The sequence below is a fragment of the Lissotriton helveticus genome, chromosome 1_1, assembly GCF_964261635.1.
Source record: "Lissotriton helveticus chromosome 1_1, aLisHel1.1, whole genome shotgun sequence".
Taxonomy (NCBI): domain Eukaryota; kingdom Metazoa; phylum Chordata; class Amphibia; order Caudata; family Salamandridae; genus Lissotriton; species Lissotriton helveticus.
In genome coordinates, this window is record NC_136057.1 from 418,383,428 (window position 1) to 418,406,559 (window position 23,132).

Here is a 23,132-nt window from a genome sequence, read left to right on the forward strand (position 1 = left end):
CATTGGATGGACTAGACACTATTCTTTGAAGGGGAAACTATCCAGAGACATGTTATTAGGGATCTTTTATTTGGCAGTGGAAAGCAATGAGGAACAAACCCTTTCCATAGGTAGGGATTCTGGGAGGACCTACAGTTAATCCAACCTCTACAGACTGCCCTTTTTGGTTTCTTAAAGGCAGATCCTTAGTCTCTTCACAGCCTTGAGAAGTAATGATCCTGGAAGGTACTCTGACCACAGTTGGAGTGTATATCTACATTAAAGTCCAATTATTGTGACTTGCTATGGAGCAGTACGGAGTCAGATGTCCTTAGCGTCCCAGAACGATGCTGGATGCGCTATTAGGATTACTTGCCCCCTATAGGCCATTACAAATATCAAAATTGTTCGGTTTATGCCCAGATTACAGATACCAAACTCTTTATGCATAAATCCATCACACACATTTAAAAGTTTTACCAACCATAACTCCACAAATGTAGTTCATGAAATGTGATGCCCATGTGATTTTATGTACACTGGACAAACCACCCAAAAGGTTAAAGACTGCATAATCCAACACAAGAGCCGTATCAGAGGACAACTACTTAACAGTCCCCTAATTTTACATTTTTGGGACAAATCACACTCCGAAATGACACTTGATGGCAGGTTGTGCAGCAGTTGAAATTTCCCCCAATGAGAGGAGACATCCAGATGCTTCTGGATAGATGTGCATCCCAATGGACTGTAAAATGTTCAGCCACCATTGCTGGTCTGAACTCCACAGACGAGTAGAATGCCCTTAGTTACCATCTGGGTCAGATTATGTTTGGGGGTTGTCTAATCTTTCGTTTTGTTACACATTCCTCCATCATAGATGTACAGAAGGATAGAGATGATTGGACCAACTGATTAGATTTTTTTTCCTCTATTCTAGAGATGTTTTAATACTTGTGGAAAGCTCATACAGCAGACTCTTCCATTTTAATAACAGAATGGATATAATATTATTTGCTTTTGGGGGACCCCTGTAATTATGCAATTGTTGTATTACAATGAATCGTCCACTCCTTATACTAAGATGTATTCTTAACAGGATAACCCCCACAGGATTTTGCATAAATTGTTTCTGGAAATGGATATAAAATCTAACATTATACTTACTCTAATTAATTGTAGGACTGAATGCATATTAAGTATATATGTTGTTCAGTGTGCACATTGATGATTTCTAAATCTATTTTTGATACAGTAGATCAGGAGTCACTTATCCTGTCTGAGGGTCCCGTTCAAATAATCCTTTATGTAATTGCACTTTGAATCATTGTTTGACTTTCTGTATTAGGCGTTTTATAATCGTATCCATTTCCTTTCTTGCTTTGCTTTTTCATTACTGACTCTGCTGTCCTCCTTTATTCATGGTTCTATGGCTCTTCGCCTCTGCCGCACAAAACGGCTGCAGTACGAGTCTCTAAGTTCCCTTTCTACTTCCATGGTCCAGTCGCATCTGAGCTGGCAGCATGCAAATCAGTTCCTTATATACTGCTGCAAAATAGAGTTGGTCTTTGAAATCGGTCTGAGCTCGTCCGACACCGCATTCTCTTTAAGGGTCTCTTTGATGAGAATTGTTTTCCCTCATCATGCGTGGTCCCTTGGGAACAGGTTCCACATGCGATTGAATCACTTTGTATCTTAAGATTGTTCTATTTCGGCAGATTCTCTAACATTTCACTTACAAGTTAACCCCATGGAGTTGGGCTTTATACAATGGCTCTTTCATCGTTTGCCTCTGTTGATGCTGCATAGTGGAACTGACCTTTTGTTAAACAATTATGGATTACACTATTGGGAGTCGAGGTTCTACACACCATTTCTTTTTTATCTTTTTGCAATTCATGGATTTGTATTTTACAACATGTTGATACCATGTACAATACCCACAGGATTCGCACGGTCACCTCAGGGTTTACCTTCTGTAAATTGCATGTACAGGCACATTGTATTGCACGTTTTCACCTGCCACTTAGTTCAGCTGAAATCTGCCTTATAACCTTTTTTGCTATTGATTTAGGTATTTTGCTATCGTTGGAAATCTTGGTTAAAAAAAAATCCTATTTATTTGGAGACCCTCCAGTTTATTAGTGTTACGTTGGTATATTACAATATTTGCACTTTTACATTCCATTGGATCTACTTTGTGTTGTGGTATTACTGCTTTTGTCCCGATGATGACCATGCAATTGTACGCAGCGCAGGTTGAAACGTCAAAGGTATATGACAAAGATGAATAGAAATAACCTTTCGGTCTAACATTGAAACTTACTGACTATCGGATGAACGATGTTGCGATGCTCTTCTGAATATAAATGAAATAATTGAGCCCATTTTAAGTCTATTGTCGTTGTGTTGGATCACGTTTCTGGACGTTTGTGTTTTCCTTTGTCTCACTTGCACAGTGTGATCACTTTTACACAGAGCACTTTATTATTATGTGTGTTATTCTTGTGTATATAATTATTGATTTTATGTATTGCGCCACATTCTAATATTAGAAAAAAATACATTCAATATATATAGATTGTTATTGTTTGCACTATTCAGTTCCTATTTATATGTTATTTTTTGACTATCTATTCAGTTATTTAACGGTTCTTTGATTGACACCTAATAGGGCACTTGTTGATTTTTTACTGGATGAAGAGAGGCGTCAGGAGCTGGGCTGTGTGGATTGCTTAAACTGCTGTCCAAGAAGATGAAGGGTATTAGCCCGTCAAAGGCTGACAGAGGCTTGACTGGGCCCCGTCTCTTTGCTGCACTAAGGAAGGCGGGAGGAATTTCGCCTATGGACTCCCCTGATTATAGTCCAATGGAGCTTATGAACACGAACTTGGTGAGCTCATAATTTGCTCAGTCTTCTCGTTTTTTTAATCTTTTTTATTTGTGTATCCCTTATTTTCATTGTTTGAATTCTTTTTTATCCGGTGGCATCACCTCAAGATGGGTAAAAGGAAATCTACATGTGGCCCTAAAAAAGTCCTTAATGGGGGGGGGGGGGGGCACTCTCTTTTAAATTACCTTACTGGGGCTATGGGGGCAATAGACCAACAGATTACTTCGGTAGAGGAGGCCATAAATACAGAAAGATCCGGGTTGGTCTGAGGTCCCCCTACAGGTAATGAGGAATCAGGCACTCCCACCCTTATTAGGGCCAGCACTAGTGCCTTAAGGAGCGGCGTAATCACCAATGGATGTGTCTTGAACCTCTCCGATCACTGTTAGCGATTTAGATAGCGACTCCCAGCCTTGAACTAAACGCTTAAGAAATACAACCAATATTGTTCCCATGCCCCCAGAGATAGCAGTAATTGAGAACAGACCAACCCCTTGTTCAACGCAACTAAGGGTAAGCCACTGCCGTCTACGAAGCAAGGACGCAAAGGTAACGCGACCATAGGCCCTAGACTCAATCACTCCAGCAACTTGGTGCTATTAAATAATAAGCTTGACTCATTAGATCTCTTTTCGAGAGAAACATTGACTAATTTATCCAGTAGAGTAACTGCTATTGAAGTAATCCTATTAAAACGCCCTGATCCCCGACAGTCCTCTGACCCTGAAGTAATAAACGTAGCTAACTGTAGCAGTAAGTATAATGACTCTGGTACCAACAATTCGCCTCAGACTGGGGCGACTATTTCCAATAACCAATCGGCGATACTAGGGAGAAATGAGAGCAGGGCGCGTTTAGATCGATGTCCTGTCACACCCCTCCCTCCGGTGGCTTTACCTGGTGGACTCTCTACGAGTACCTCAGATAACGTAATTAAGGCTCCATTACTCCTACCTAAGATTAAAAGTAATGACCCTAAGTTAGGTCATCAAGTTCCCCTGCTTCAGGGAACTTCTAAACTTCTTACTCCTTCCAATTGTGCTCTGATCTATAACCAGGGAGTTGACGTGTCCACGGTAGTGCTGGATCTACCCCCAGCGGTGACCCCATACACTGTCATTCTAGCTAATGTTCCTGTGTTATCGGATGGGGTAGTTGAATCTTGGGAGGAACTCCGGAATGAATCACTGTCTTGGTTGGGTTCTAAAATTGGATCATTAGAGTCTCTCTTTTCAAATTTCAAAATGGCCAGACATGTTAGTTGGCTAGGGAAAGGCCAGACGTCACTACCAGGGGATTGTGTGATTTTGACCTTTAAATCTCCACAACTGGTACATCATATACTAACCAGGGCAGGTACCCACTTTATTTTACATCGTGAGATTAATGTGATCCCTCTGGGGTTTTTCTACCAACTGTCTTGCCCCAATTGTTTGAATTTGAATTCTTCCCCTTTGTACAATGTTCCAGTTCACAACCACTTCGACCTTTTTTCCCGTTTAGACCAAGTGGATTGACTCCCTATTACCCCCCGAGGAGGGGATAGGGCAAATGGGGGAACTTTCATAAATACGGGCATTTCCGCTATAGGAACTAGGGAGAAGGGCTGGTTTAAAGCCTCTGTGAGCACCCCATTAGTACTAGACCACAGTTCATTTGGTTACCAGAGGCACAATAATTATCCTCCGTTAGTGTTAGCAGGACCTATGATTAGGTGTAAGACTCTGCCTCCACCTACTCCCCCCTATTCACCTTACAGCTGTTATTTCAACTATTCCTCCTGTGGTCTCTATTGATTCTCCCCTTGGAACTTGTACACTTGCTTCTAATGGACTCAAGAGGGATATCGGTTGTCACATCATGTTTTGGAATATTGCGGGCCTAAAGGCGAAGATTGTGAATCCTTTGTGGTCAGAGTTTGTTTGGGGCTTTGACGTTTTGTGCTTACAAGAGACCTGGTTGATCGACCCCACCCACAACATCCATCAACGGCTTTAAAACATTTCATACGCCTGCGGTTGCATCAACCCATGGAAGAGCCATGGGAGGGTTGTGTACCTATGTTTCAAATCATTTTAACTTCAGGATAACTGCAACTCTGGCGATTAATCGCTATGTCCAAATTCTGGTGGCCAACATGGATAAATCAACAGGTATTGTAATTGTCAATCTCTATAATAATGCACCATGTGAAGACCTACATGGTTTGTGGAGTATTATAAAATTGCACATTAATAGGCTACAGTCAGCTACCTCTAAGGACTTGTTTATTATTGAGGTGGAGGGGGGGGGTTAACATAACCTTATGTCACCAGGAGGATAACCGGGTTTGTGGCTTTGAGCAGGACAAAGTATCAAGCATTCCCCATTTTATCCACTCCACCCAGGGAGATATGATTAATGAAATTATGTTTTCAGAAGGACTGGGATTTGCAAATCTATGTAGTCCGTCGATCCCTTTTAATCCGACTTTTAGTGGTCAAGGGTTGTTTTCTCTTATAGATTTTATTTTTTATTTCTGTAAGACATGCTTCCAGACTATTGGAGTTTCATACCCATGTCAACAGGTCTGTAACTAGCGTTCCCCATGTGGCAGATATTAGCCTGGCCAGATAAAATGGCTATGCCCTGCGCTGGAAGAAACTTGACCCAGATCTGTTTATGACTAAGCTTATCATAAATTGTAGAGATGCTATCAATATGTGTCTTGGTATTGGTAACCCCCCGAAAGATATTGTGGAGGGTTACTCCAAAATAGCAGAGTTTGTTAGCAATGCTCTTCATATAAAATCCAGAAGTAAACGACCACAAAAGAGGGGTTGGTTTGATTCCTGCTGCTCGAAAGCTCACTACGGTTTTAAAATCGCTCTCCATAGAACTGTCAAAAATCAGAAAGAGATAAAAGAAGCTAGAAGGGAATACCATTGTGTTCTGGCATCAAGGAAAAAACGCTTAAAGGAGGAATCTTGGAAGTCCTTGCGTGAAGCTTCGGAACAGAGAGACTCCTCAGCTTTTTGGAACGTGATTCATGCCTACTTCTTAGTAGATCCAGAGAGCGCATTCATAGAAATCGCAATAACGAGGGGTGAATGGGTTGAGCATTTCTCCAAATTATGCAATAAATCTCATTCTGACTCCAGAAGTAATGATCAGGTTGAGGACAGGGAAGAACCCCAGCTTATAAGCTCCCATTCGCACATCCAATTTGAATTGAGTGAAATCGTGGAGGCTAGAACATTGAGTAAGGGGGGGAAGGCCCCCAGGCCAGACAGTATTCCAGTGGACCGTGGGGACCCATTTTAACACAGGTCATTAATGCATGTAGTTCTTTTGGTTTTCTTTCAACTTGGAGCGAATCGATTTTGGTGCCCATTTTCAAAAAAGGGGACAGGCATAACCCGGCTTGTGACGGGCCAATTTCATTATTGGACTCAACAGTTAAAATAATTGGGAGAGCTCTTTCAGCCTGTCTACAGGACTGGGTAGATGACCATCAAATAATTAGCGACATCCAATATGGCTTTCACTAAGGCCTTGGAACTATAGATCAATGCTTAAATTTGGATCTAACTATCGGCAAATATACCAAGACCAAGGGGGGTAACCTTTATTTGGCGTTCGTGGATTTAACCGCGGCTTTTGACTGCATCATCCACGACAAACTCTGGCTGATCTTTCAAAGTATGGGAGTGGACTCCAGTCTTATCTCCTTCTTGAGACAATTTTATATCAGGGCTAGGGCCAGAGTATGCTACGGGGCAGTGGGTGAGTACACTGATCCCTTTACCATTGGAAGAGGAGTGAGGCAAGGTGTTGTCCTGGCACATTTCTTATTTACTTTGTATATTAACAACCTAGGAAAGGTTTTGACTGATCAATGCCAGGACCTTCCACCGGTAGGGAAGCGCTCACTCCCTGCGCTTATCTATGCAGATGATCGCCCGTACCCAGATTAGCCTACAGAAAGTTACATCTAGTTTTGCTAATTTTATGTCAAACTTGGGCCTTTCAGTCGATACCTTCAAAACATTCATTTTAAAATGTGGAGTAGGGAGTAAGAACACCCGTTCGTTCTTCCTAGAGAAAACCCGTATAGAATGCTCTAATACCTTCTCCTACTTGGAGGTCTTATTTGATCAAACTAGCACATGGTCCCAGGCCTTTCAGTCAAGGAAATTGTTATTCTTAAAGGCCTTGGCAGCCTTGACTAACTTTAGCAGGAAAGTGGTTAAACGCCCGCCCCCAGCATTACTTCAAATATATAAAGCTAAATGCGTTGCTATTGCAACTTATGGGGCAGGCATCTGGGGTTATGTCGATGTGACCGCTCTCCAGACAGCGGAAAATAGATTTCTTAGATTTTTATTGGCCGTCCCGGAGAGCGCGTCTACTTTTAACTGCTATATGGAACTTGGTCCATTATATATAACGGATGCGATTCGTATTCAACCAATTCTTCTCTGGCATCATATTTGGACTTCAGAGCAGACCATTCTGAATCGCCAATTGATCACCGATTGCTGCGGGCTGAATGGGGCTCTCTGTATAGGCTGGTTGAAATATGTCATACTTTTTGTGTAAAATGGGCCACCAGGAATATTTTGATAATCCATCCATTTTATGTAATTTAAATAGGAAAGCTTTTAAACTAAGTTGTCTCCATTTTGTCAAAAATCTTAGATTTAATTTAGAGATTACCAACATTACAGTTCTTGCCCATCAACACGTCCTGATCTCCCCCAAGATGCAGCCCTATTTAAAACTGGTTGCCCCTGACTACGATAGATATTTGCTCACCCGTTTTGGGTTGGGCATTATTCATAGATCACTCAGTTTCCCAGCCAGAAATGACTGGTCTAGAGTGTTAAACAGATGTCCATGTGATGAGATATCAGTTCAAACTACTATACATGTTGTATTTTTCTGTAAATTCTATTAAGTTCAAAGGAAGAGATGGATACTCCCTGTCCTTAGATCATTAGGTATGCGTCAATGTCGCCCTGCATTTTTGGTCATGCAATCGCTTGGGGAAGAATTTATCATTTTATCTATATCTGCATTTTTTAAAGGTCTTCACATGTAGAAAAAAAAAATTTATGTTTATGTAACTGTGATTTTATTTCTGAGAATTTAACGATGAGCTATTTTCTGTGATTGTTCACCCAGTTTTCTTAAATAATGTACTTTTAAAATGTATGTTTTAGTTTGTTTTTATTGTGCTTTTATGATTATTTTACTAATAGTCGAATAAAGCTTGATTTGATTTGACTGTAGGTGCACAACCATTTCAGAAGGAAGCTATTCTACTTTGCCCGGATCAAACTGAGATTCTCTTAACTTCTCTCTACAGGGGACTGCTGATTTTAAATAGTCTTTTTATTGGTGATGCAGTTATGTTTAATGGGAAGTTTTAAGGGAGAATGGTGGTATCCAGAGAGGGGAGATGCATATTACCAGACACATTTGCCAAGGGTAATGAAGAGATGGTAATCCCTCTTGGCCTAAAATTGCAGAGCTGAGTGCTACTGAATGTCATGTGGAACATTCCAGAGCTGTATGCTAATGGGGCACTTTAAATGGCTGAGGTAATATCATTGAATGTAAAGAGCCTTAATTCAGATACTAAAAGGATTGCCATAATTACTGACAGAAGCCCAACCAGATGTCACGTGCTTGCAGGAGACACACCAAATCCGCAATCATGATCACAGAATGAGACACATACACTACCTGAATGAATTAATGAATGAATGAAGGGAATGTATAAAGCGCACAGCTACTCGGAAGAGTGTCACGTGCTAGAAAAGCCAGCAAAAAAGTGCCATTTTTATTACAACGGAATACCCACTTAAAAACTAGAAACTGTAAAAAAAAAAAAAAAAGATAAGTAGGAGGAATCTTGAAGGTGTGAGGCACACTGCAGGGCTCATATTTTACTTTAGCCACAGTGTTCTCTCCGAATACAGGGTAAGATGGCTTCCTATGAGATTTTTCTTCTGCAGGAAGGTCGAATTTTTCTGGCAGTGGATTTCAAATGGTGTGGGACGAGCACATATGGGAAAGGGACTATTTAATGTTTTCTCCAAAAAATAAAACATTTGACACTTTATGGGCCTAAAATATGGGTGACATGAACATAATAGGGATGAGATCAAACATATGTTTTTCTCAGATGTACAAAATAAGCAGTCTAAGAATGATTATAGCCTGGTAAACAAAGCCCTTGTCCACTTCGTCTAGATATCACACATAAGGCACATCATAGTATCATATTATGATTGAATAGTGGATTTTAGTCCTCACTGAAGAATAAATAACAGATCGCGCTTGAGGGACCCTTACCTCAGACAGGAAATAGTGAATACTTTGAGTATAACAAAGGGGCGTTAGTCGATAGTGTGTGAAACGCATTTAAAGTGGTCAATGGGGGAAAATTTATTTTCAAGGTGGCCAATCTTGGACGATGGTGAAAAGTAGAAACATTGAGATTAGAAGCTGAGCTGACTAAGGTAGACACGAAGATACAACAAAACCCCCTCATTGTCAAATCTACGAGAAACTATTTGCGTGCAGGGGCAGAATGAAAGAGATTGTGGTTAATTTAGTAGAAATCTCCACGCTGCATCTCAAACCCCAACAGCCGGCACACTAGCTACATGAGACGCCAGACAGAGTGTACATGCTGGATATAATGTCTGATGAAGGTTCTATGGGGAGAAGGATAAACTGGAGGACATCGAGAAATGTTATGCATCTCTTTACTACGCTTATTAACACTCAGTATCAGAACAGTTTGCCTATACTGAGCGAGCATGAAGTGATGGGTAAAATCTCTTAATCAAAGGCTGAACGTCTGGAGACCCGATAGAGGAGAAATTCAGGAAGGTCATATGCATACTCAGAAAAGGGAACATCTTGGGCCCAACGGTAGCACAGGGCACTTCTATAAGACATATGAATACAAATTATATCCCAGTGTCTAGGAGATGAAGAAAGAACAGGAAGAACTCAACATAACTCATGATTCCTACACAAGACATATGATTCATATGTATGGATTCCCATCACTCACCACGCCTGGTGATTAGCTTCATCATTTGGGTATCCTTTTGTGAAGGTTGACATTCTTGCTCCATAGACATCAGAGCTCTTGGATGTCAAAAAGGTATATTTACCAAGATGAGTGGTGTATTTAAGTGGTGGAGTGTATGGGAACTGAAATGTAAGTGCAGTGCAAACCCAGTGAAGTGAAAACTAAAATTGATGCGCAGACATACTATGAATTTTATTAGTGTATGCTACGATCAATAGTTAAAAACAGTGTTGAGGACCAGTTTTAACAAATAGCTGTCCTCGATTTTATTTTAGTTTTCACTTCACTGGGTTTGCACTGCACTTACATTTCAGTTCCCATACACTCCACCACTTAAATACACCACTCATCTTGGTAAATATACCTTTTTGACATCCAAGAGCTCTGATGTCTATGGAGCAAGAATGTCAACCTTCACAAAAGGATACCGAAATGATGAAGCTAATCACCAGGCGTGGTGAGTGATGGGAATTCTTACATATGAATCATATGTCTTGTCTAGGAATCGTGGGTTATGTTGAGTTCTTCCTGTTCTTTCTTCATCTCCTAGACACTGGGATATAATTTGTATTCATATGTTCATTTGGGGCCACATATCCCGGTCTGTCTCCAATAAACCTGGTCTCCGACCCTATCTAAACTTTTTGTGTGCCTCACTTCTATAAGACGACTGAACTCTGGCTTATCCCGAAACTAATTCAATTATATAATCTTTCTGATTTATGCACTCAATGTGCTAGGACGCTATCTTTCTTATATTGACAATGGAGAAAGATTCCAGATACGCACATATTGCAGGACAATTGTCCCTTCTCAAGATCAATGTTTAATTATATACAAAAATATTGGCTCTGGGTTAGAAAAGTTACTGACAAGCTTGAGACTTCAACATCAATCTGCATTTATCAGAGAAAGGCAAACACATGGCAACATGCAGAGAACGGTTCACGTGGTCGGGAAGGTAGAAAGAAAAAGTCTCAGCAATCTGTGTCTCTTAAGGTACTGAAAAAGACTTCAACGTGGTAGCCTGGTCTTTTCTGCCAAGGTCCTCTGGAGCCTTCGCTTGGAACCTAAATTATATTCGATAATCCCAACCAATTATAAAACCATCATACAGCAGACAGTGCTTAATGGTCAGGTATCAATGCAATTATGCAGATTTAGAGGGATGCAACAGTGGCGCCCACTGTTGCTGTTATTTGCCCCACACATTGAGCGAATAGCACATGAAACTAAGGGCATCACATTTGTCAACTATGTCATTCTGACATTGGGCCAGCCAGACTCATCCCTAGTGAGTTTAGAGCAGGAATTGTCTATACTTGAAGCAGTTGCAGGTTATAAAATTAAAATGGAGAAATCTTAAGTTTTGAATTGGACTCTTCCCTGGAATTGGGAGAGGCTGTGGCTTAATGAGTAAAGCATCAGACTTTGAAGCTGGGGAACCAGCTTCGAGTCTTGTGGGAGGCTTAAGCATCCTGTGATTCTGGGTAAATCACTTAATATCGCCATGCCTAAAATTGCATGTGTCCATCTGTAATGCAACTTGTGCTCCCGTAAAGCACTTTGACACCTTCGGGTCAAGCTTGCGCTAAATAAAACTGCAAAAAAAATAATAATGCAATGATGGCTCTTCAGTACAAATACCATTTCAAATGGGCTCACTCACAATGTAAATATTTAGAACTCAAATTTACACCACATGCAGTGAATTTCTATAGGGTCATTTATGGAAGCTCTATGTTGTTAGAGATGTGTGGTGTTGATCACCATTTTTTTTACGTCTCTTGGTAAGGCAGGATACATTTAGTGAAGATGTATATCCTCCTGAGAATCCTACACCCCTTCCAGGCGCTGTCAATAAATGTGGAGGGGACATTTTTCAAATTTCTTGCGGCTGCAGTAAATAGATTCATATACAACAATCTGTTTCACCTACTAAAATCTCGAAAGCAACAGGGAGGGCTTGCTCTACCTGACCTCAAGCCCCACATCTCAGATACGAGTAGTGATACAATGGTCCAAGGAAGAGACAGACAAGCTCTTAACTCATATGGTAGTGATGATATCATTTCAAGATGCTTTAAGGTTGAGCAAAGAATTAGGGACACCTGAATGCTTACCTCAACATGCCAGTGAGCACAGTACTGACCACATGGAATAATCCAGCTTCTACAAAAAGATTTACTAAAAGTTGCATTCCATATATTCCCATTCATTTTAATGTTGACTTTATACTAGCATTGATACAGGATCCCGTTGATAAATGTGCTATAGGGGTTGTAGATAACAGCACTATTAAGTCATTTTCCACGTGTAAGCAATACATCCAACTAGACTAATTAGAAAAAAATGCACTAAGCACAGTCTAGACACTCCGCAATGCTCCCCTAAATGAAACATCCTGCCAATAAAGGTAAGAGTATGTTTGAGAAACTTTTTTCCTACATTACCTTGTTGAAGGTGTGGATATCTAAAATCTACGCTATTGTGCTGGAATCTAAGGCAAAGTCTTAGTGAGCCTACTGGTCAGAATGGAAATTCTATTTGGAGAGGGAAATTGCACCCACTAAGGGATATGAAGGGATGTAGTAAGTAGCTCTATAACCGAATAGAATTGAGAAATACAATACAAACTTCTCTATGATTAGCACTACTTTGTCTACTAACCTACAAAGAATGTATCCCTCTGTAAGTCCTAACTGCTGCAGGAACATGACTGTGACGAGGAAGACTATGACTCGGAGTAATAAAGATTACAGGTAAGTAACCGAGTCATTACCTTCATCCTCGTCAGTCACCCAGGAGCGTATACCCAAGCACCAGACTAACAAAAAGAAACAGATGCCAAGGAATATTTAATGTAGACAAAAACACATAACCAGTAAACAGCCACTTGGACAGCGGAACCAAAATCCCCAGAAAAAACCTCCCCCATTTGCAACTTATAATGGGAGATTAAAGTATGGGGGGAGGACCAAGTCGCCGTAGCACAAAGATCCTTCAAGGAGGCCCCCTTAAAAGAAGTCCAGGAGGAAGACACACACTGAGTAGAACGACCCTGAATGTCTGTGGGAAGAGAGACCCCTGAAGGCAGGTAGGCCAAGGAGACAGTGGACCGAACCCAACGTGAAAGAGAAGCAATGGCAGGCCGATGACCAAGGCGGGCCACGCCAAAGGTGACACAACAAACACGAGAAGCAGTTGCCGTGAGAATAACCGCAGCGCACCAGCTGCAGATCAATACTCCGTACACGGATCACCCTCTGTCCTTCAAATGCTCACGGCTTACACTAATTCGGATCACCATTACTGTGGTGTTTTCTCCTCGCAACATCTACAATACCTTTTATTGATCAAGTGAAGCCACCTTACCCAGCGGGGTTGGAATTATCACTGGCAGAGCGATTCATACAAAGTCTCACCTTCATTTTCAGGTGTTTTCTCCTTGCAAGATCTACCACACTTTATTTATCAAGTGAGGCGACCGTACCCAGCCAGGTTGGAATTATCACCGGCGGAGCGATCCATACAAAGTTTCACCTTCATTTTCAGCCCTGAGGAATTAGCAGGACTAATTGCCATAAGCGACGAAACAAGTGTCGGCTGGTTTTCTTTTGCTTACTTTATGAATGAATAAAGACTAAGAACTAATCAACCCAAGCTGAACATTGACAGTCCTTACGCTATCTACTTTGATTGAACTACACCTTTATTGCAAATACTTTTTTACGTGTGCCCAGGTCTTGACTTTCACATACATAGTGCAGGGATTTCCCTACACACACTTAGGGGTTTAAGGGAATATCCCCTCGCCTGGCTGACCGTACCAACTGATCGCACGAAAGACAGTTAAGTTTACATAGCAGAGCACCACACCTCCTGAGTCACTGAAAACCCTTCAACCAGAACGAATTGTCCTTCAAGTGCGTCAGGACCTCTCTCAATTCGGTGCCCTTAACAAAGTGCCCACACTGCTCATCATCAGAACCATCAGAGTCAGGGTCAGGCTGAGAAGAACACCTAGAGACCTGAGGCACTAGCCCATCCCGAGCCACAAGGGCAGAAGTCACAGCTTTATCAATCATAGCTTGCAGGACATCAAGATCCATGCCCCCAGGCTGCAGGGAGGAGGTAGGATCAGAATCGGACCGCTTCTCTGAACGTTTTCCCTCCATACAGAGAACCAACGCTGGGAAGGAGGAGGAACTACTTAAAAAGGGGCGAGAACACTGCCGCCAAGCAACCGCCCTGGCCCCCCATGACGCGGCACGCCGAAGGCGGATCAACAAGAGGTAAAAAAAAAAGGCCCAGGGACCGCGCGGCAGCAGGAATCCAAAAGAAGCCGGGGAACCCTGCTGACAGGTAGAGAATAGCGCATACCAGGCACAAGGTCAGGCAGAATGTCTCATCGTGCAGCAATGATAATGCGCAATGAAAACGAAGCACCAGGGGGAAGGGAACCCCAACCGTACCATACCGCTAAGCGGAGGAGCGGTAACCCACGAGCCCAAGCACCAACACCGCCGCACCTCAGCTGCTCAGCGCGGGGGCGGCGGCACGCAGTGCAAAGTCCAGCTTAGACAACAAAAAATGGGCAAACAGCCACTCCCCATCGCTTGCTCTAAAGATCCAAATGTAATGCTAGTGGAGTTTTGTTCAATCCAAATGTAATGCTAGTGGAGTTTTGTCCACAAAGGTTGAAATGCAATAACGAAAACTAATAGAATACTGATTTGTCAGTGCCCTGGGGTCGGCAAATTGGTTATCTCTTTCTTATGGAAGAATAAAGACCTATCCTCACTAACACAGTGGCACAATAGATTATGGCATACCCTGGTGATTGAAGAACTGATTAACAATATGAAGGAGGAACACATGCAAGTTGAGGACATTTGGAAACACTTCATAGACTACACTTTGAAGAGGCAAAGCAGGTCCTCTACAATAAAGGGCACTGAACATATTTGAATAAGGCGAAGGGGGACTGACAAGATATGGTTGGCCCTAGAGCCAGGTGATAGTGCAGATATAGAGGGGAACTAAGTACAAAGGGTAGGTTGGTGGAAGCAGCATATGTCAAATGCATATTATGTAACGCAGCTTGGGAGCAATCGGGGAAAAGGGAGGTGTGGTCTGGAAGTTTGAACACAGGAATGGGATTAAGCGGGTGAAGTAAATAGATAAAATTAACATTAAGATACACGTATCTGTTTATACTGAAAACTAAAAACAATGGTTTACATAAAAAAAAAAAGAATTCACTACCTGCAATTATGCATAAAAATGTCAACATCAGTGTACATTATAGAGAATTATCTTGCCTCAGTGGCAATTTTCAAGCTAAAGATTGGTTAAATAAAAGAAATTGCGAGTTAGCAAATTAGTAATCAGTTAATTCACTAAAGTAGGGGAAAAGAAGTAATAATGCTCCTCAATGAGATTGTAATGAGTGGATTATGCATTCCAAGCACTAATAACACGGTGTGATATCAAACCTTGTCAAGAATCGGTATGGCTGACTAAACAAGTCACGTTGAACAGCAACATAAAACTAATTTTTTTAAACAATCAATCATGAAAAGCACTTACCTCCTGGGGAAGTTCTAATTTAGAGCGGTCAGTTCCTTCTTTGGACTGGAGACCCATCATATATGGGACAGGAGCATCAAGAAAATGCAGGAGGGATGCAGGAAGGATTGGGACATACACATGCTGCCACTGAAAAGGGAACAAGAGCGTAGTGATGACTTCTGCTACTGTCATAAGGCGTTGATAATCTGGAATGAAACAAATAAACACATCAACCAAGGCTAAATGTATCATTGTATATATTTAATGATTTGAAACATTTTCTTTTCTTCAATTTGAAATTGTGACTAAAGTTTGTATTATTTAATTTGGTTTTCACATATACTGTACCAATCGTTACTAGATGAAAATTATCTGGAACAGCATAACGCTTTTTAGGTTTAAATCGGTTTTTATTAATTTTTCAAACCAAGCAATAAAAATCTGCCTTCACCTACATTAATAGGCCGGCGAGGCATAATAGGAGTATAAAGAAAGCAGGAAAAGGAAACGGAGAAAGTACGTCAGCAAGAGTGTAAGGGAGAAGAGAAGGGTGAAACGTCAAGAGAATAGTAATAGGGATATGCTCAACAACTCCTAGCGCTGAGAGAGGCACTGTGCCCATGGCATAGGGCGTACTGCCCAACTAGGATTATGCTGTTGCGCCCCCATCGATACCAGATTCCTTCTGCGTAAGGCGGAGTACTCTCAAGTAAGCGGGGCAGGAGAGTTCCCTCAACTCCTGAGATCGGAAACACATTGAATTGTGGCAATTTGCGTTGCACCACAGCTGTTAGTCTCTCAATGCCCAGGAGTCCCCAGAGTTTATGCTGCCAGTCTAGTCTTGTTGGCACGTTATAAGTCCCCTACTTAGGCAGGATGACCTGTTTCGACACACCGAGGGTCAGGGTAATAGCTCATACTCAAGCCAATTGCAACACTAACATTTTTAAGAAAGATAAACAGGTTGCATTCCAGCATGTTGATAACAGGACGGAAACAGCTTGTCTGTATTCCACAGTAAAATAAATGAAGTTGTTATCTCACAGGAATGAACACACATAAAGACCTTAAGCAAGGATGTATCCTTGCTCCTTTATTATTTAACGCTTTCATGGCAAATCTGGAATGCAATTTGATTAACAGTAGATCATGCTCTCGGCGGCAAACTAACCGGAAGGTCCAAGTACTCCAATATGCAGATGACATGGTTATGCTTCACCCCACCCAAGTGGGCCTACACAATATCCTTAACACCTTGGTTCGATACTACAGTGTCAACTCACTCAAGATCAACTTAAATAAGACAAAAATAGTGATATTTGGCAGGAAAGTTATTGAAACATGTCTCATGGTACGTGTAGGGCGTGAAACTGGAGAGAGTGAAAAGCTTCAAATATTTGGGTGTGCGCCTGGATGATAAAGGTGGCAAAAGGGCACAAGATGAGGCTTTAAAGGCCACAGCCAAATATCTATTATGTGCAATGGGGCATTTAAAGGAACCTGTTTGCCAAAACATGCAAGCACTGCTAACTGTGGGGGCCAATAAAGTGATGCCTACCCTCTCCGATGGTGCTATAATGTTCAAAGACCACCTGTTCGACCTGCTGAATAGACAACAACGTGCACAATATAGAAATGTGTTTGCTCTCTCAGAGTGCACTAGTAAAGACCAGATTAGGCTGGAATTCCACATCTCTATGCAAAATCTGGTGCTGCATGCCAAATGGATAGTGTTCTGCTTAAAATCAAAAACAGCTAAGACCAGTACAGTAAAGCAGTTGCTCTGGAGGAGAATGCAGGAGCTGAACTCTGAGTGGAAGGCGTTCCTAAAGAAGTCCATTCAAGCACTGGAAGTGAAAAACATCATTAACCCAGATCTCCAGATAAAGGTCATGTCTAAACTCGTAAAGAACACAAAAGCACTATTGGTGGCGCAATACCTAAAAGACTTGGGGAATAAGAAGCATGGCAGCTATGCCATGAAGCTATATTCCCCGGGCTGCCTCCCAGTCTACCCGAGTTTGCCGCTCCACTTTAGGGCTAAAATGTGCCTAACGAGATGGCGATGTGGCCTGATACCTTTAAGATGCTACTTAAACAGTCACCGAAATGGAAAAATGAACAAGCAATGTAGACTGTGCAGCAAATTAGAGGAATCACTGCTGCATGTGATCTGCATCTGCGAGAGTCAAATACGTTGAGGACGTTTTGGTTACAACCAATGTTCTGCTTTTTAAATATCTGATCCTGCAGGAGTGCTATCATTTCAGTGCTTAATTTGTAAAATATTAAGTGCAGGTGCTCTAATTTTTTTAGGAGGTCACACCAGTCTCCCCGGCTCAACCTACTACCTCCACCCACCTTTAATGGCTCCACTCACATCCACAAACCTCAACACATTAGAGCCACCTCCTCACTTCATGAGTTCTGCAAGAAGCTGAAGACCTAGCTTCTCGTATAAGCACCTCAGGGACCCCACACCTACACACCTGCCCAAGCACCTGAATACCCTCTTGGTTGTTAAGTGCACTATACAACAGTCATAGCATAATATAATAGAACATATGAACAACAACTCCGAAGTGAACTCAAGTTAGAGGATATGTGTATGTCTCAAAATACAGCTTTTGGAAAGGTCATTTGAGGACTGGGGCAACTTTGCAAGCTAAAGAAAATGTGCTTGTACTCTTATGTTTAAATGAAAGGAAGTGATGAAGCAAGGGATACATCAAAGAAGGCAGCAACAAATGAAGGCAGGAAGGGGAGTACTTGAATGAGGAAATTAAGTAATGGATGAAAAAAGGAGGAACTAAGAAAAGAATGTGAAAGGAAGAAATTAAGGGATAGAGGGAGAAAGGATGTGAACGATGTGTGATGGATGAATAGAAAGAAGAAAAGCAGAAGGAAGGGTTAAGGATATGAAAGGAAGAAATGAAAGAAGGAGCAGGAAAAAAGAAAATAAGGAACTAATAAAGGAAGAAGGAAATAATTCACCAACGGGAAAAAAGATGGGGAATGAATGAGGATGTAAGGAAGCAATAATGGAAAGAAGAAAGGAGGCATGACTGAAAGTGCTGAGGAATAGACAAAGGGAAAGATAAAAGACGGTAAAAAAAGAAAGGAGGTCAGGGGAATGGATACAGTTTTGAAAGGTACTGGGTCAAAGAGAGACAGATGGAATAATGACAGTGTAATATTGCAAAGAAATTCAAAACAAAAGATTAAAATAAATTTGTGTCCTAACCACACCACGTCTGTCGTAAAGCACATCTTCACCAAAGAGGGTCTTGACACAACATTAAAAAATGTTGTTATCCAACTCAATGGTACTAATTTTACAAACCTCAGAAAGATGAAAGACTGGGTGGCCACACCAATATTTAAATTTATGACCCTGAGCTCAAAGTAGAGATACAAAGGCCCTTCATGACCAAACATGGTAAGCATTCAAACATCTGCCATTTAAACGTACTCATCCCAAACGCTCTTTTGCCCTGCGATGTTCTCTGGCCCCATTTTGAGCTGGTCGCCCACCCCTTGGAACCCTTCGGTGGTCATGCCCCTCCACTGCCTTAGGCCAGGCACTGTCCCCTATCTCCTTGTATACCCTGTGCTGCTCTCCCACCCTCAGGACAATGCAGTGTTCACGCCCCTCCACCGTCCTAGACCTGGCTATGTTCTCTATCCCCTTTAAACCCTGTGCTAATCTTTGCAGCATTCTGTTGTCTGCCCTTTGAGCCCTCTTGGCATCCTGCAGCTCTCTGCCTTTCTCTTCTCCTTGCTGCCCCCTTTGCTTCTTTCTGCTGCTCCTATTTGCTTATCTCTGCCCCTCTGCGCTGCTCTCTGCTCATCTATGTCGCTCTCTGCTCCTCTCTGCCCCTCACTACTCCTTTTTGCCTTCTATTTATAGGTGAGTTACACACTGGCACTACTTTTTCTTTGACGTAGCAATTGGTAACACAGTTGAGTGGCAGTGTAAATGGTAGTTTTTAAAAAATTATTATCCAAATGAGAAATACACATTTATCGATCCTAGAAGCATGAAAGGCAATCACAACGAGATTCAAATGTGCGACCTGTCGGCTGTCCTCAGCAAGCAGTACACTGTGGTACATAAACACATCAACTTTGGGGTATGCAATACATCTCACTGGACAGACACTAAAGGCAGGATGAACACGAGTGAGATCCAAGGGTTCAATCTCGACGGGCCTATATTCTGAAGAAGGCAGTATTGCAAGATTTCCACAAAATCATAGGGACCTTTGATGACATCTCAAGAAGTGACGGCACGTGTCCTTTGGTCCTGATAAAATACCACAAAGCTGTTCAAATACAATTCCACATCGTATCTGAAAAAGATGATCACCTTCAAAATCATGAAATAGTTAACAGATGTGCCCTTATTAGAGTGGGGGGAGGTGACACTGCACTCCCGAAGAGACTTAAAGGATGCCTCTGTAATAAAATGTATAGTGTAACAGAATGCTTGCAGGTCACGATCGAAGTGCAAAAAATGCTCAGCAATAGAAGCAACAGTGATTTTTACGATGGAAGCCAAATGCAGAGGACATGGAGATGAATGGCCTACGGTTATAGCTAGCAGGGCTGGGGTACAGTCAATCGCATGTGAGGCTTGTGTCCTGTAATATTTAGTGCATCAGAAGGAGATTTTGATCACAAGCACGCGATTCTTCATTTTTAAAGTCAAAACAATACCACGCGACCTTTGACATATGTGACGCAGCGGTCTCGTGGAAAGCCATCCAGGATTAGAAGCTGTGCGCCTCAGGATATAAACGATGTCAGTGTGGCAGAACGACCGCCTTTGTCCCCAAACCTGTGCAAACGAGCAGCCGGAACAAACAACCAATGAAAATGCAAGTTATTTTGATTTTTTTTTTAAAATATATTTATTTTCATCCCAAGCTTTAATAAAGAGCCGGCCAAATTACAAGCGAGCAGACAGACGATCTTGATGAACCGCTGCTCGGGAAAGATTGATGCCGGGAAAATATAAGGCGGGGTGAGAGGAATCCACACCGCTATCTCTGGGTGGATTGCCTGCGAGACCGAGCCAGCGCGCGCTGCCCATTTTCTATTCATTTATTACCAGACTGACGCGCCTCGGACAGGCACTCTTGGCGCATTCGGCGGGCGCGTCGTGTCAAAATTGACTGCCCCACATCTATTACAACGCCACCCCTCCACCCCTCCACCCCCAACACAAACAAATCAGATCTGATTTTTAACATGTCACCTTCCGTGCAGGTATGCCGGGGCGGGCGAGCCGAGGCAAAATTAAAACAGTGAATGGTCAATTACCTCCTCGTTAGTCTTCCTCGCCACATGACTTACAAAGTGAGCTTCAGCTCCACACCAGAACCCTCCAAAGCAAAAAGTCAGCCTCCCATGCCTCCCATCCCTTCCCAAGATGGCCGACCCATTACCACCTGACCTCTATAAGAGGCGGGCCGGCCCAACCCATCAGCCTGTTTTTTTCGTTCTGCGCACGTCTCTCCAGATGCGTCAGGTAAGTGGTGCCTGCTGTAGCAGGTATGTGGGTCTCGGGTTGGAGGTCCTGCTCTAGCGGACCCTTGGTTCCTGGGCTCTTCCCCCCCCCTTTCCCCTGGTGTGTATTGTCCAGTTAGGCTCTGCTCCAGCGGGCCATGGGTTCCAGGTGGGGGTGGCTGGGGTACAGTTTGGGTTTGTGGCCGGCACTCTGCCATGCCTCTCCCTGTACTGCCGGCCCCTTTGCGGGCTCCTATAATTTGGTTGGTGCCCGTTTTTTTAACGCTGCGGCGGGGGCTGTGTTTGGGGTTTCTCCGCCCCTGCGTTTCTTCCTGCGGTCTGCTCACGCCGCCCGCCTGCCCCTCGAGGTTTTGCGGTGGGCGGCGGCAGTGCTGCGCGGCTGTTTTCCCTGGAGGTCCGGGATTCCGGTGTGCCTTTGGGTAGTCCTTTGCCTGGCTGCCTGCCCTTAGTCGCTTGCTCCCCGCCTGCCCCTCGGCGCTGCTTTGCTGCAGTCGGCTGCTTTCTCTGCCGCGTTAGGGTCCCCGCTGGGGAGGGCGCTTGGTTTTCCCTTTTTTTCTCGCCGCCTGCCCCCTGGGCGCTGCGGCGGGTGTGCTCTCCTGTGTTCCCCGCACTTTGCTGCGGCGGGGCCGCGCAGCTCTTGCCGTGTCCGGCTGTGGTTCCTGTGTTGGGCTCGTTCTCCCGGGGCGGGGTCGGGTGCTGGTTCCCGCGCTGCTGCTCTGGTGTTGCCGGTCAGTTCGCCGGCTGACCCACCTTTTCCTTCCGGCGCGTTCGGTAGGTGCATTACACTATTTTTTCCCTGTTCACGGGTCTTCTCGGTGTTTGTGTGTTGGCCCCGTGTGTCTCCCGGCTTCATTTGGTTGGGTCTGGGGGGGTGCTGGCATTCAGGTGTTCCTCGCTAGGGTGGCCTCTGTGGGGCGGGGCCTGTCTCCCCCCGGCTTCTCTCAGCGCTGTGCTCCTCCCGGCTTCTCTCGGCGCTGTACTCCTCCCGGCTTCTCTCAGCGCTGTACTCCTCCGGTGCTGGGTTCTGGTTTTTTGCCGATGTTTGCTTTTTCTTTCTGCATTTTTGTATATCGCGGACTTTACCCGGAGGTGTTTATGCTCTTCACTGAGGGCTCAGTAATGTTACATGAGGTGTAGATTGCAAGTGGGCAGATTGCAGCAGCTTGCATTTGGTCTCTCCGTTCTCTTGCAGCGGCGGGTTCCGGTCTCTGGGTTCTGTCTGTGGGCCGGTGTTGTTCCCGTCTGGGGGGTTTGGAGGTGGGCGTACAGGCTGCGGCCTCTCCCATGGTGGTTCTCACATCCTGCACGCCCGTGGTTTGTTGGGGTGCTTTGTGCCCTCGCTCTTCTTTCTCCCCGCGCTGCAGTTCCGTGAGTCTGCCTCGTTTACGGCTGCTGTGGTGGTGTGCGGTCGCTCCCCGTTTATGTTGTTTTGGGGTCGTGGTGGCCCTCTGCTGACGGGTGCTCTTCCTCTTTGTGGGTGCTGTGAGTTAGTTTTTTTTCTGTGTTCTTTTCCATCTCCTGGCTTGGCCGGCTTGGGCTGTCGTCCTTGAGACTGGGGGACTGTGTTCCTGTCTCGGCGTCGCCTCTGGGCGCTTCACTTATTTTCCCCGTGCTTGGGTGCCGGAATTCCCTTCTTGGGGTCCGTGCTCATCAGTTCCTTGGTTATGTACTCTAGTATGTGCTCTTCTGGCCGTGGTGTTGGGCCCTTCTGGGTATTTTTCATGGTCTGGTCCTCCCTTGGGTGGCTCTTCTCCTATTTTTGTGCCTTGCAGGGAGGTTTGGGTGCACGTGGTTCTGGCGTGGGGCTGGTTGTAATATTGACTAATCCAGGTTTATTTATGTATCCGTTATTATTCCAGGCGGGTGCGTGGGATGGTTGCTCCTACTATCGGCTCCATCAGTTCTCAGACTCCCCACTGTATTGGAATGCTTGACTGCGGGGATACCACACTGGTGCTGCCGGACTTCGGCCTCTGACGGCTGGTCGGGCCTCTCGCTGGCTCGCCTTCCTGTGGTTTGAGACGTGTATACGTTCTTGTCTGATACTCGGCCTTTCATCCA

At 43.7% G+C, this 23,132-nt stretch overlaps 1 protein-coding gene across 4 annotated transcripts in view; it reads right to left on the bottom strand.

The window, feature by feature from the left end:
• The window catches only part of DENND5B (DENN domain containing 5B), a 578,042-nt gene that overhangs the window by 320,814 nt on the left and 234,096 nt on the right, over positions 1-23,132 (bottom strand). For all 4 annotated transcript variants that reach the window (XM_078673773.1, XM_078673772.1, XM_078673775.1 and 1 more), the window contains one exon: positions 15,558-15,745. In XM_078673773.1, the coding sequence (XP_078529899.1) occupies positions 15,558-15,745 (188 nt within the window). The remainder of the gene's footprint in view (positions 1-15,557; positions 15,746-23,132) is intronic.